Source organism: Puma concolor, chromosome A2 (assembly GCF_028749965.1).
Source record: "Puma concolor isolate L17-30 chromosome A2, mPumCon1.1.hap2, whole genome shotgun sequence".
NCBI classification, from domain to species: Eukaryota; Metazoa; Chordata; class Mammalia; order Carnivora; family Felidae; genus Puma; species Puma concolor.
This window is the reverse complement of record NC_141668.1, coordinates 58,197,841-58,211,647: the sequence shown is the minus strand read 5'-3', so window position 1 is coordinate 58,211,647 and position 13,807 is coordinate 58,197,841. Positions and strand designations below refer to the sequence as shown.

Sequence of the window (13,807 nt, the reverse complement as noted above, 5' to 3'; positions counted from 1 at the left end):
TGCAATTTAACAGACTGAAGAATTGTGGGCATAATTCTTCTGGTAATAATGGGGAAATCACTTTTTATTTGGAGGCTCTTTAGATTTTATTTATGTGCTGAAGAACTATTCACTGTAAGATATTATGTGCTTACTAAGAACGTAACAAAATGGTCTGTAACATGAGGGAGAGGATTAAGCATGATGGATGCTTGTATTTACTCTTTAGGACCCAGTGGTTTAGAGGTCCTTTGTCTACACGCATTTCTTTCTTTAATTTCTGGTTTTAAAAAAATGATGATTCCTGGATTTGAGCCATTTTTTAAAAACTTAGCACTTGTAGATTTTTTTTACATGATGTTTAATTCTCAGGGGGGCTGTAAGGGGGAGAAATAAGGAAGCTTCTGCAAGTTCTTTTAGTTTTGAACTCATTCATACTATATGTAAAATGTTGACACATTTTTAAAAAAAGTATTAAAAAATAACTGAATAAACATGAGGTATTGATGGAGACACTAGCACTCCATAAGAAGATAGGGAACAGAATTCTGTTTAATGAAAAGTTCAGAAATAATTATTTTTGTCAACATATTGAAATGAGTAACTTTAAATTTATCTTTAAAAATACAGATATACTGGCCTCAGTAGTCAAAAAGTTGTCTAGAAAAAGAAGTGGAAATGAGTAACTTTATTTTATAAAACTGTTACAGAGGTTATTGTCTAAGTTTCAGTTTATTTTGTAAAGTGACAGAATAAAAATACACTCCCTAATTTTGCTGTTTTTTTTTTTTTTTTTGGTCTTACCTGGTTACATTTTTTCTTTTACCTATTTATCCTGACGTTCCTATGGTAGAGGTGGAAAAAATCCTAGTGAAAAGACACAGTCAAAATAAGAATTGTCTCTGGAAGACAATTAGAATTAGTTCTGAAATGACAAAATTTCGGAACTAATTCAGTTCCTATAGATAGGAGAACTAGAAGAGTTTTAAATGCAGACACTTGAGAGACAAGTAAATCCTGGCAGTGCTGGTGGGAAAGAGTGTGGACTGGCAGAACCTACCTGGAAGGCAATCTGGCCATTTGTAGCCACAAACTGAAATGTTCATTTGATGAAGAAATTTTATTTCTTATACTCTAATATCAGGAAGTTATCACAGGCAGACAAGACATCTAGAAGAATGCTCTTTGCATTGCCATTTATTTTTTAAAAAGGAAGTATCTTAGCTATGTACCTGTAAAGGACTGGCATTAAGCTGTGATACATCGTTATGACAATAAAATACAGTAATCAAATTATGTTTGAATAATATTTAAAGTCAGGGGGAAAGGGCTCTTTCTATACTGATGAGTGTGGGGAAAGATCAATATCCAAAAGTACCTCAAATTTGTTAAGCATATTTAATTCATATCTATACAGAAAAAAAAGACTAGAAGGAAATAAAAATGCTAACTATGTGGTGATGTGGAGTGATTTAAATTTTATTTACTTTTTTAACTTTTGTTTTCCAAACTTTCTAGGATAAGTATATATTAGTTATTAATAAAAATATTTCTAAAGGTATGATAGGGAGAATGTGTGTGTGTGTGTGTGTGTGTGTGTGTGTGTGTGTGTGTGTGTGTGTTGGGCGCACAAAGGTGTGTCAGGTGAAGTGGCAAAATAAAGAAATACGGAATTAGCCGTTGGGTGGGCCTTGTTCATTCGGATTCCTCTCCTCACTTACCTACTCCTATCTGAAGAACCCCAGTTCAGGTGTTAGCAGGTTGCCCAGAAGGAAGAACCGTGGAATGGCAGAGGATCCAAACTCAAGATGGGTCCTCACCTTGGTCCTGCTTCAACCTCCTCTCCATCACACACATATTTGCAAAGTGGAAGGAAGCATGCATCTCCTCCTCTGAGTTTTGATTTTCTTGTTCCTAGTTGTGACTAGAAAGGAAGCTGTCTTCTCTACCTACAGATAAAAATGTAAAAGTGCGCGCTGAAGCTGCGCCGAGCCTGGGAAGACCAGGTCCTTTTCCCGGAAGCGCAGGGGAAAGTCCAGCTCCGCGGCCAAAGCTCGCAGCCCAAGATCCTGGCAAGCCCAGGAGCGTCCCCGCCGGTAGGACTGGAGCTCTCTCCGTCCTCCTCCGAGTTCGAGCATCAGTCTCCGGGAGGAACACCAACAAGGTTTCTGGTTCTGCGCCTTAAGGCGAAGAGAGGGGAGAATGATGTCCCTTGTAAGAGGTCGCTTGTCCCCTGGACTTCCGTTCCTTCTTCACTTCCTTCCTTCCTTCCGTCTCTCGACAAGCCTAAGAGGATTGAACAAGCGGTCCGGAGTCCCTCGGCCTCCGAGGAGACCCTCCACCCTGCACCCCTGTGTCTGTTCCAGGACCTACCTAAGCGCTCGGACGGGATGCTGAGCGGAGCGCCTGCACAGAATTGGGCAGCACAGACTGTTGAGGCAAAAAAAAAAAAAAAAAAAAAAAAAAGTAGGAATGTCTATTTTATTACTTCTTCTTCTTCTTCTTTTTTTTTTTAAGGTAAAGAGAAGAGTTTGGACTCCGTAGAAGGCCCCGAAGTCTACAGTTTGGGGAGAGGATTAGCTCCCCACCCACTAGGCCGGCAGAAACCGCTTCTGGGCTGTCGCCTCAACAGGCCCAGCGAATTCTACCTCCTAAGGCGCCCCAGGCTCCTTAGAAAGCAATCGCGTGTATGTTAACTCTCCGGCTACCACTCTTCTCGATAGCTGTGGGGATTTCTCAAGTCCGGACCAAGCTCCAGAAGGCCAGACTTTCTGTCTTAAAGAGTCCCTCCTGGTCTCTCGGCCGCACCCTCCTGGGTCCTGATGCACCCCCAAGCCCGCGCACGCCCACGAGAGGAGGGGACAGACACCTCCATCCCACCCGGACTCAGCCGGTTTCCTTCTTTTCGAAGCTCTCCAAGAGCTCGGTCATGAAGGAAATGTAGACGATGGCCAGGCGTAGGGTCTCGATCCGGGACAGCCTCTTCTCGTAAGCAAAAGTGGGCACCTTCCTTCGCAGCTGGTCGAAGGCCTCGTTGAGGTTGAACATCCGCTTCCTCTCGCGGATGTTGGCTGCCTGGCGCTGGGCATAGGTGATCACCCTTTTCCTCTTGGGACGGCCCAGCGGGGACGCGCCTCTCCCATGCTCCTCTTCCTCCTCCTCCTCCTCCCCCTCGTCTACTTCGCCCTCCTCTTCGGGATCCTCCTCCTCAAAGCGTGCCAGCCTCCTGCGTCTTCCCTCTCGGAGCACAAGGTCTCGGTCCCCAAAGGGAACCCCAGGTGCGAAGTCGCAGAGGAGTGGGTGCCCCGGGGAGGCCAGGGACAGGTCTGCGACGAAGTCCAGCACGGTGGCATCCACGCACCTCTCTGGATAGGCCGCCATCGCGTTGCCTTGGCCCTGCCTCTCATCGGTTTCTCGCAGGGAGGGGCGAGATTCTGGTGAGGGGCTTCCTAACAGCTCCCAATCTGATGCGGCACCATCACCGAAGGGCCAGGGGAATTAACATTTATAACCAAGCTGATAACAGGATTAGTGGCACCGATAGGGAAGGCTCTGACAAAGTCCGTCCTCTCGAAACTGATGGAAAAAGACAAGCAAGCTTGAGCGCGCTAGGGAATCTCAAAGGGATAGGCCTCCAACGCTGAGATCCTTTTCGCTCGCCACCTGGGACAGTTCCTTTTTGGCAACAACCCCCGGCTCTTACCTGCTGTGCTTTTTGTGTGTCTCCTCACCCCCGCAGCCAACTAATATTCTTCAGGCTCCTTATCTCATGTAGCTCTTTAATTTAGCTTTGGATTTTCAAAGCGAGGATGTTTTCCACCGCTCTGGCTTCTCCTTGGCTTCAGAGTAGAAGTCCCGAATCTTGCCACCCGAGGCTGCCAATGGGTCTGAAACAAGTGCATGTGCTTTTAATGATGTCCTGAAGAGGGGCCCTGTCTGCCAGGGGTCGAGGAGAGCTGTTTGTCTGGTATCCCAGTGCAGCGGCTACTGAAAGGCAAGATCTTCCATTAGCTTAAGTAAGCACGGTAGGGGGGGCCGAGAGCGCATTCCCCAGAGTCGCTGTTGGAACCGGCTTTCTCCTTCCAGGGCATCTAAACGGCTCTCCTGCCGCGTTACAAACCCTGACTTTCAAAGTCTGTTTTGTTGTAATCAGCCTAACAACTGAGATACTTGACTTTCCTTTCCCTACTTATATCCTCCTCATGTAAAGTGGAAGATTTTAATTCAGGGGAAAATGATAATGGGGTGGGGGGGAAGGGAGCTCATAATATTTTCTCCCCAGTGTGCTTAATTGTGTAACCCCAGCGTGGCGGGGTGGGGGGGGTCGGGGGGCAAAGCAAAAGCAAACACTTGCGCCCCAAAACAAAACAACTTCAATCTCCTCTCAAAAATGCGATTTGCCCTTTGATAAAGCAATAAGTCGATCGGCTCACTCTCTGTTGAGAAGTCTTGCAACGTTTAAATTGCCGCTCGGTATTTGTGAACAAAGATAAATCTTCACTTCCATCTGGGTCATTTTCCTCATTGATTTGTACTGCCCTACAGGACTTACCAGTGGAAACTATGCTGTATTGAATTCTATTTAAGGGAGATTTTAAAGTTATCTTTATGTCATATTTTTGAGACGTAAAGATATTTGAAATTTGGTGTGACGAAGACAAAATTTTACTAATTTCATATTATCGCTAATATTTTAACAAAGAAGTGTTCATTTTTCCTTCTTTGCCAGTAGCTATATTTATTTAATTATTCGGCGTAGGGATTTTTAAGAAGACACAGAAGAGCAGAAAAACATGTTAGAAAATTGTTTTAAAGATAGGTTAAAAGAGCCTAAAAAGACGAGTAAAGAGGCGCCTTGGTTCAAGAAAAAATTCCTGAAGACATCAATTCCTATTAAGGAGGGAGTTGTATGACCGTTCAGTTAGTACATTGGACAGCTCCCAGAAACCGCCTATTTCTAACAGGTCAGCACAATTCCTTTTCTTCCTAACCTCCCAGTTTGTGCTTCCAGATACTATTAAAGCAGTATTGTTGTGAATTCTTCTTTTTCTTTCATTCATTTTTTAATACATTCGTCTCTGTGTTCTCTCTTGTTCTTTTGTCCTTTAGTTGATTTTCTTTTCTCTTGCATTTATTTTTCATGCTCCAGTGTGCATTGTGATAACTCAGGCAGAGAAGAATTGAAATTTATATTCTTGAAAGATGTTAATGAAAATGAGATTCTTGATTATGATTGCCTGTTGATTTTTACCCAACCTCTTTCAAAGAGCAGACTGAAAAATAAGAAAAAATGAATTGAAATTTCAACAGTGGCTAAAGAATAAGTAAATGGGAGGATTAATTTGATTTGTAGTTGTTAAATGTTTCTCATAACTTTTCTCTTAAAATTTTTTTAAATGTTTATTTATTTTTGAGAGAAAGAGAGACAGAGTGCCAGCTGGGGAGGGGCAGAGACTCTTTCCAAAGCAGTCTTCAGGCTCTGAGTTGTCAGGACAGAGCCCTACATGGGGCTCAAACTCATGCCATGAGATCATGACCTGAGCCAAAGTCGAAAGTTTAACCAACTGAGCCACCTAGGTGCCCCATAACATTTCTGTTTTAAATGCCAACATAAGTGGATTAAATACCTCGTCTTGTGAGAATCTAGTTTGGCAATAAAATACATTAGGACACTTACTGAAGGGAAACATGACAGATATTTAGAAGTAAAATTTAATACAATAGGTGTAAAAAGCTATCATGGGAATCTGAAGAGGCACTTCTCTTGGATTTTTTGGATTTTATGAAAGGGGATGAATATTTCAACAATCTTATCACAAAAGAAAAATAATGAAATTAGGTACTGTAGCAGAATTAATGGAACACTACACAGGATGGGGTTGAAATATTAATATTAAAATATTAGGAAACATAAAAATATCTTAATAGGTATGCCTGTAGCAATAATTTAAAAATACCTCTCTCTTAATTTTAATCATAACATCCCAAGAAAACACTTCTGTTTATACCACAATAATCTGAGTTTATCCTTTAAGGTTCTAATCATGGTGACACAAATGTTAAAATCTAAATTATAATGACTGACTCTATTTTTTGTTTATAAATATAATGATAGAATAGAAATAAGTGAAATTGTTTTTCTCTGTTTATTTTGTTTTTTTTTAAATTTTTTTTTCAACGTTTTTATTTATTTTTGGGACAGAGAGAGACAGAGCATGAACAGGGGAGGGGCAGAGAGAGAGGGAGACACAGAATCTGAAACAGGCTCCAGGCCCTGAGCCATCAGCCCAGAGCCCGACGCGGGGCTCGAACTCACGGACCGCGAGATCGTGACCTGGCTGAAGTCGGACGCTTAACCGACTGTGCCACCCAGGCGCCCATCTCTGTTTATTTTGAAACATCTACTCTTTTTAAAATGCTTTTGTGGATATTTGGTTTCACAGTAAATATACACAGTAAATGTAGTAAATTTATAAAAATGATTTAAAACATTTCATCCCTTTGGAAGGAACCATTAAACCTCAAGAAATTTATTCATTTTATTAAAATATTTACAAATGGAATAACTGCCTTTTCTGCCATTTGGACGCTCCAGGAAAATTTTCAGGAAATGTAAAAGGAAATAAATTCTAGGGTTTGTTTATATTTAGAGTTAAGAAATTCTTGCTTACATTCAAACTAACTGCTTGCTATTCTACTTATAATCCTGAGTTCAAATGAAAGTAAGGGCTCCTCAGGATGCTGTAGTTCAGGGATTGGCAAACTTTCTTTAATTGGCAAAATAGTAATTTAGGCTTTTTGCAAGTCATAGAATCTCTGCTGAACTACTCAGTTTTGATTTTGTAGTATAAAAGTAGCCATAGACCATATGTAAATGAAAAAGAATGGCTGCGTTCTCTAAAACTTTATTTCCAACATCAGGCAGTGGGCAGGGTTTAACCCTTGAAATGTAGTTTGCTGACTCTGCCCTATTTAATAAGCCTATCTTCACATTCCTTGGGGTACTTATTAGGGGGACTTGCTAAGATAAGACACTCAAACATATAAGCGAATATTAAGTTGTTGAGCATGTATCTTGTTTACATGTGTATATGTGTGTTGGACACATCACACATATGTGTGATGGACAAAGAATGGAAAAATGCTCCTGAAGTGAAGCAACTGAATCTGTAGGTACTGTCTTTGAAATTACACTGAGGTGTTAGAGTAACAAGGAGAGGTTCTGCATGGGAGGCATACACCAAGCTAACATTACCATTGCAGAGACTCAAGGCTTATTTATAGTCACTGAAAACAAATACCAAATATGATGATATGCTCTTTAAAATATTAGTATTACTACGTTTTGGGTGAATTACACTTAAGAAGGAATAAGTAAAGAAGAGGCAAAATTCCCGGAAAGCAGTCTTTTACTTTGTGAAGTGCTTCTAATTGTCAAAATCCATTCAATGAAGGCAGTTGCTTCAAGAGGCTTATTTATCATTTCCCTCTTATTTCCACCTAAACCACTCTTTCCCCTCATAATTGTGGCAGAAACTGCTCAGCATTCCCTGGCATCTACTTATCCTTTTTCCTTTTAGTAACAGACCTACCCACACATGTTAGTTGGGCCCATTTCTGACCCACTGCATTTTAGCTGGGCATATGTCTAGCCCATGACAGTGGAGTCAATGAGACATAATATGTGCAAGTTCAAGTTGGTCTTTGGAAATGAAATTGCTTGCCTCCCACTTGGCCCTTTGCTCTCTTCTGGCTTGGAATGTGGGTGCTTTGGCAGCGAGTTAGAGCTGACCATGTAGACAAGGACAACACACTATGGCAGGGACTGAAAGACTTTTTCTATATAGTGCCAGATAGTACCTGTTTCAGGTTTGTACAATCTCTGTCATAACTACTAAACTCTACCATTGTAAGATGAAAACATGGGGTGCCTGGGTGGCTCAGTCGGTTAGGCGTCCGACTTCAGCTCGGGTCATGATCTTACAGCACGTGAGTTTGAGCCCCGCATCGGGCTCTGTGCTGACAGCTCAGAGCCTGGAGCCTGCTTCAAATTCTGTTTCCCTCTCTCTCTGCTCCTCCCCTGCTCATGCTCTGTCTCTCCTTCAAAAATAAAAACATTAAAAAAAAAGATGAAAACAGCTACAGAAAATATATAAATGAATGGGTATAGCAGAGTTCCAATAGAATGTTATTTAAAAAGAAGGTGGTAGGCAGAATTTGATTCTCAGGCTGTAGTTTATTGAATCCTGCCCTATGTGATGGCAGAACAACAGAAAGTTGGGACTTGGAATGATGTAACGGAGTAGAGTTGTACCTCTCAAATTCAGATTAATATATAAGAAAAAATATTCTCCCAGTGTATCTCAGATCTCTTTACTTTGTGGTGTCTTTTCTACTGGTACCTGAAAAAAAAACAGTCAATGATTTGAAGGATTAAACAGATACGCTACTTTAGATCTGTTTTTACAGTGTCACTTATAAAACTGGCTTACAGTCAGATATTAAATCCTTTTTTTTTTGTCTCAGGTTTTTCTTCTTCACACGAAATAGTTCCATTTCAGTTATCTTTTGGAATAAATCTATTTTACAAATTTCACTTATACTAGTTATTACATTGGTGGTTGTTTGAACCGTCTCCAAAGTCTTTCTTTTTGAAAAACATGTGGAAAACTAAAGTGGTATGAAGAAAAAGATCCCTCAGGATGTTATAAACCTACCCCCAAATAATTTCCTTTTTAATCTCATTTCCTATACTATATTTTGGCACATTATTTTTTTTTTTACATTTTTTTTAACGTTTATTTATTTTTGAGACAGAGAGACACAGAGCATGAAGGGGGGAGGGGCAGAGAGAGAAGGAGACACAGAATTGGAAGCAGGCTCCAGGCTCCGAGCCATCAGCCCAGAGCCTGACGTGGGGCTCGAACTCATGGACCGCAAGATCGTGACGGGAGCTGAAGTCGGACGCTTAACCGACTGCGCCACCCAGGCACCCCTTGGCACATTATTTTTAAATGTGACTTTCTTTTGTAATAAACATTGTAGGTTTGACAGTCATCCTCAAGTCCATAAATTCCTTGTAGACTTGGATATTGAACAGTATATGTGTGACTTTGCAATTTAATAATTTTTCAAAAGTTTTTTTCCATTATACTATTCATTTACAATATGGGGAAAATCTTAGTATTAAGTTGAGACATATGTAACTTCCAAAAATCTAACCATTTTTGACCTAAAAAAGTGGGCAACTTAACTGGTTTAACTTAACATATTCAAAAAACACTCCTACTTAATAAGAAAATGGAATTATATTTAAAATAATATTATACATGAATGTACTACCTGCATCAATATATTTAAATTATAACCTGTTATTCTATTGTACAGCAAATGCATTGCACAGTAAATTAAAAAATACACAATACAAGTTTTTTCAACAAATTTTTATTGAATGCCTATGATGTGCCTGATCCTTGTGGGGTTGATCTAGGAATTTGGTGTATATCAGTAAACAAGGTAGGAAACACACACAAAAAAATGTTATGGTATTGAGAGTGGTAAGTAATATGGAAAAAAGTTGGTTAGTATAAATACGATCATCAATACTGAAAGTTGCTATTTTAAATAGAGTTATCATGTAACAGTCTAATTGGAAAGTGTAATTTGAATAAATGCTTGAAGGTAGCAGGGAGGTAGTTAGTTGCATATCAAGTGAGAGTGTTTCAGAGTCATTTTAGAGAACATTTCAGAGAAGATAAGGTGGAAGAATGACTGAGATACTGGAGGAACATCACAGAGGCCACTAGACCGAAAGAACTGAAGGAAGAATACTAGGAGATGAGTCAGTAAGGTAGTATGGGGCAAGGTTGTATTATATAGGGCCTTTTCCACCTTGGTTTTTACTTTGAATATGATGAGGATCCACTGGAGCCTTCTGAAGATTTACTTACTGTTTAAAATCATCCCTTTGGCTAATGTGTTCAGAATAAATTTGATGGGGAACAAGAGAGAGATGGGGGACCTGACCAGAGGTCAGGTCTTTTGGTAACCTGTTGGTAGCAGTTGCTGTGATATACAGTGGTTATATCTGGGATATATTTTGAGGAGTATTCAACAAGATTTGCTTATGCTTGTATTGGCATTTGAAGAAAAAAGAGTCAAGGGCAATCCCAAGGTTTTGGCCTGAGCAACTGGAAAGAAAGTGTGTGATCAACTGAAAGGAGAAAGATCCCAGGAAGAGCAGATGTGGGGGAGGGTGAAGATCAGGAGTTCAGCTCTGAACATCTTAATATATTTATTAACAGTCAAGTGGGGACACTGAGTAAGCTTCTTTCTATGTCTCTTGGGGTAAATGTTATCACTATGTCTTAAAAGGCACCATTTTACATGATACACTATTTTCCCACCCCATACCCGTGAGAACTCATCTCTTATTTTCCTCCTCCCTCACTTGGCTTTGGCTATGCTGGTCTCTTTGCTATTCCTCAAACATGTAGGCACAATATCTATCCTAGTGTCTTTACATTTCTGTTGCCTATGACTGCAATATTCATCTCTTAGATATCCACCTCGCTCACTCCCTTTCTTCCTTCAGGTCCTGGATGATGCTGGCTTATCAGGGAAGCACCCCCTGACCATCCTATATAAACTAGTGCTCCCTCGGCCTTGCACTCCCTAACTTGCTTTATCTTTCTCCAAAGCACACACAAAACATCTGGCACGGTATATATTTGTTTCTTCACTTGTGTAATTTTGGTTTCCCTTATTAGAATTTGAAATCAAATGGTGACCATGGAAGTACACTGATTGGATTTCTCTTTCAAGTGCAAAGATTGCAATGAGCCAACCGGCTCCATCCTCGGTGCCTTAGGAGTCACTGCAGCATTCAAGTATATTCAGCATGTACTCTTTCTAGTCAGCCTCAGCACAAAAGGAGTACCAGAGGTTGGCCATTTGTGCCTAACATGAGACTTTTTAATAGATCATATTTGCTCCAGAATTCCCTATTACGTTTGCTGATTTTTTTTTCAGGTTTGCATCATAGTATGAGGTTTTCCTGTGTAGTCTTCATTCCTCCTCTTTCTTTTTTCTTTCACAGATGTCAAATTAGTATTCTAGTCTCAAGCTTTTCCCAGCTCAATTCTGTTTTCTCCTCCTTTATCTTTCACAGGAGTTACCTATGAGTAATGGAGGGGAGTTACTCCTCCCAAGAAACTAGAAAACAACCATAAAAACCCTACCATTTTGCAATAAGAATAATAGTTATTGAATACTTACTATATATTAAGTGCTGTGCATGTATTATTTCATTTAATACAACAATCTTATGCAGAAGATTCTCTTATTTCCCATTTTTAAAAGGAGTCTCAAAATGAAGGAGTTCACAAATGTGTAAATGCTCCTGTTGGGATTCAAAGTCGGAACCCAGGGGGTTTGATTACCAAGTTACAATGCTTCCCACTAACTCATGCCTTCATCTTTCTGAAAACAGCACCTGGCAGAGTCTAACATAATATTTCTTCAATAATTTTCAGTCTATGGAATTTGAATATTCAATTTTATTTGCATTGAGTTTGGAAGCCTTTTATCACCTTTTTTTTCTTCAATGAAGAATATTGTATTAGGTTAACTAGATATTTTTTATTAAATAACTTTGTTTAAGTAAAGATACCAACAGTATCATTTAGATTTATTTCTGTCCCATATTGTCTCTTCTAAATTTAAGTGATTTACTTAAGCTTTAAAATGCTGGCTGTTTCAAAACAAACAAAGTGGAACTTTGAAGTGAAATGGTTCCTAGCCATCTTTCTGCTTCTTGATTCACCAGCCTTCCTTGGGCAGGGTTTTCTGGTTCTCCTGCCACTGTCTTTAGCCTCTTTGTGGCTTCTTATAGCTATCATTTGAGGATTATGGAATCTCCATATTGGTTAGTATCATGGATGGAGAAAAACATCATCATGGTGGAAGCCATTACTGTGATTATCTCTGTGGGTCCTGAAAGATGATGAGCCTCCAGAGCAGTCTTACAAGTGTTGCTCTATGTCAAGAGAAAAATCCTAACTTTTAAAACAAATTTATTTTTAATCCCATCCTAGTGGCAATAATATCACATCAGTCATCTTATTTGGCAAAATGGCTTGTTACACACTTTTGTTACCCACTTTCTAGACCTTTTTGAATACATTCCCTCAGGATTTCACACAGTTCTCAGATCCAAATTTGAGTCTATCCCACCTCTGTCTTTTAGAGCCACACGGGCTCACTCACATACTATTAATGCAAATAACTTTGTTAGTTTTAAATTTTTTTAATGGTTTTTCCTTTTGAGAGAGAGCGTGTGTGCGGGGGGGGGGGGGAGAGAGAGAGAGAGAGAGAGAGAGAGAGAATATGAATGGGTAAAGAGCAGAGAAAGGGAGAACCAGAATCCAAAGTAGGGTCCAGGCTCAGAGCTGTTAGCACATCACAGGACTGGAACTCACCAACTGGGAGATCATGATCTGAACCAAAGTGGGAGGCTTAATGGACTGAGCTACCCAGGTGCCCTAACGAAAAGGACGTTAAAAATTAAGTTGCCACACCTGTGGCCATATGGATAGCTCTATTCTCAAGTCTCCTTAAAATTTATCTCACAAATGTATGCAGTCCCAGTTTATCTATTTCTCAAGGCTTTAAAATTTAGTCTCTGTTACTCCTACTTGGATTTATGATTATGCACCATGATTTGATCTGTTATTTTTCTCCGTGGGCAGTTGACTTTGAAGTGGCTCTTGGGACTATTATCTCCAGATTGGTTATCTTCAGTTGGAATCCACAAGGAAGTAGATGATACACTTCTTTCAATTCATTACAAGGTACAGTTATAATATGGGGGACAATTGAAAATCGCAGGGAAGATCAGATACTATAGTTAAATTAAGATGTTAGAGAAAAAAGATCAAGTGGTTTTTAAAGTTTCTGACAATTTATCTGTACTTTATAGGTAAAAAAAATTTGCATGATTTGTTTTGTTCCAACTGTAGTTCACAGTGTGGTGACTTTGACCTTGTTTGGGTATCAGGTTTGAACTTGGCATGCTATGGGTAGTATGGAAAATATGAACTGGTTCAGTGTTGCCCTTGGAATAAAGAAAACGACATAGCAAGCAATACCATATGTTGTTAGCCACTGTCGATTCGTTTTTTCTTATCCGAGAAGAAATATCACAAACACACAGTATTACAATGGACGGGGCCTTAGACTTTTTCAGGGTTCCATATTGTGCCTTTTTCTTTCTACTCATGTTGCTTTGGTCTTCTTGCCGTATTTCTACTTACTGACTTTTAGATCTCATGCTTTTCCATTAGGCCATAGGCTCTATCATCACTGACACTATAATATTAAAATAAAAAGGGCCCACTTTAAAACTTTGTTAGTCGCGATCCCACTTGCCCGTGGGCAGCACGGCCAGGACGCCCGCGCATGCCCTCTTTCTTGCTCTGGTCTTGGCGCTGCTAGCGGAAAGGAGCGGAGCGCGCGCAGGTGGGAAGAGCTCCTAGTCCACCAGGAAGGCGCTGTTCGCACTGGGTAGGTAGGCCAAGTTGAGGCAGATGGGAAGCTGGGCGGGGCTGCCGACCCACTTGGGTTTCGAGTGGCCGTTCTGGGACTGAGGACTTTCTGGACAGGGGTGCCCGACCTCCCTTGTCATTGTGCTTGTTTCGGACGCTGAGCGGTCTACTGGCCCGGTAGGCACCCGCCAGCCCCTTGATTTTGGCACTGGGGGCGGAAGTGCCGGGGTTGAGGCGGGCCAGGGACTTCCGGTTACGACTGAGGCCTTCTGTTAGCCGAGCCT

General features: G+C 40.6%; 1 protein-coding gene across 1 annotated transcript; it reads right to left on the bottom strand.

Moving 5' to 3' along the window:
- Positions 1 to 2,493: 2,493 nt before the first annotated feature.
- On the bottom strand, positions 2,494 to 3,984 carry FERD3L (Fer3 like bHLH transcription factor). Its single transcript, XM_086683742.1, has one exon. It carries the CDS (start codon positions 3,358 to 3,360, stop codon positions 2,866 to 2,868), a length of 495 nt encoding a protein of 164 aa, XP_086539868.1. The 5' UTR covers positions 3,361 to 3,984; the 3' UTR covers positions 2,494 to 2,865.
- Positions 3,985 to 13,807: the final 9,823 nt, after the last annotated feature.

Bases quoted from the DNA above. Each gene is read 5' to 3' on its own strand.
- FERD3L (XM_086683742.1), bottom strand. From the start codon at position 3,360: ATGGCGGCCTATCCAGAGAGGTGCGTGGATGCCACCGTGCTGGACTTC.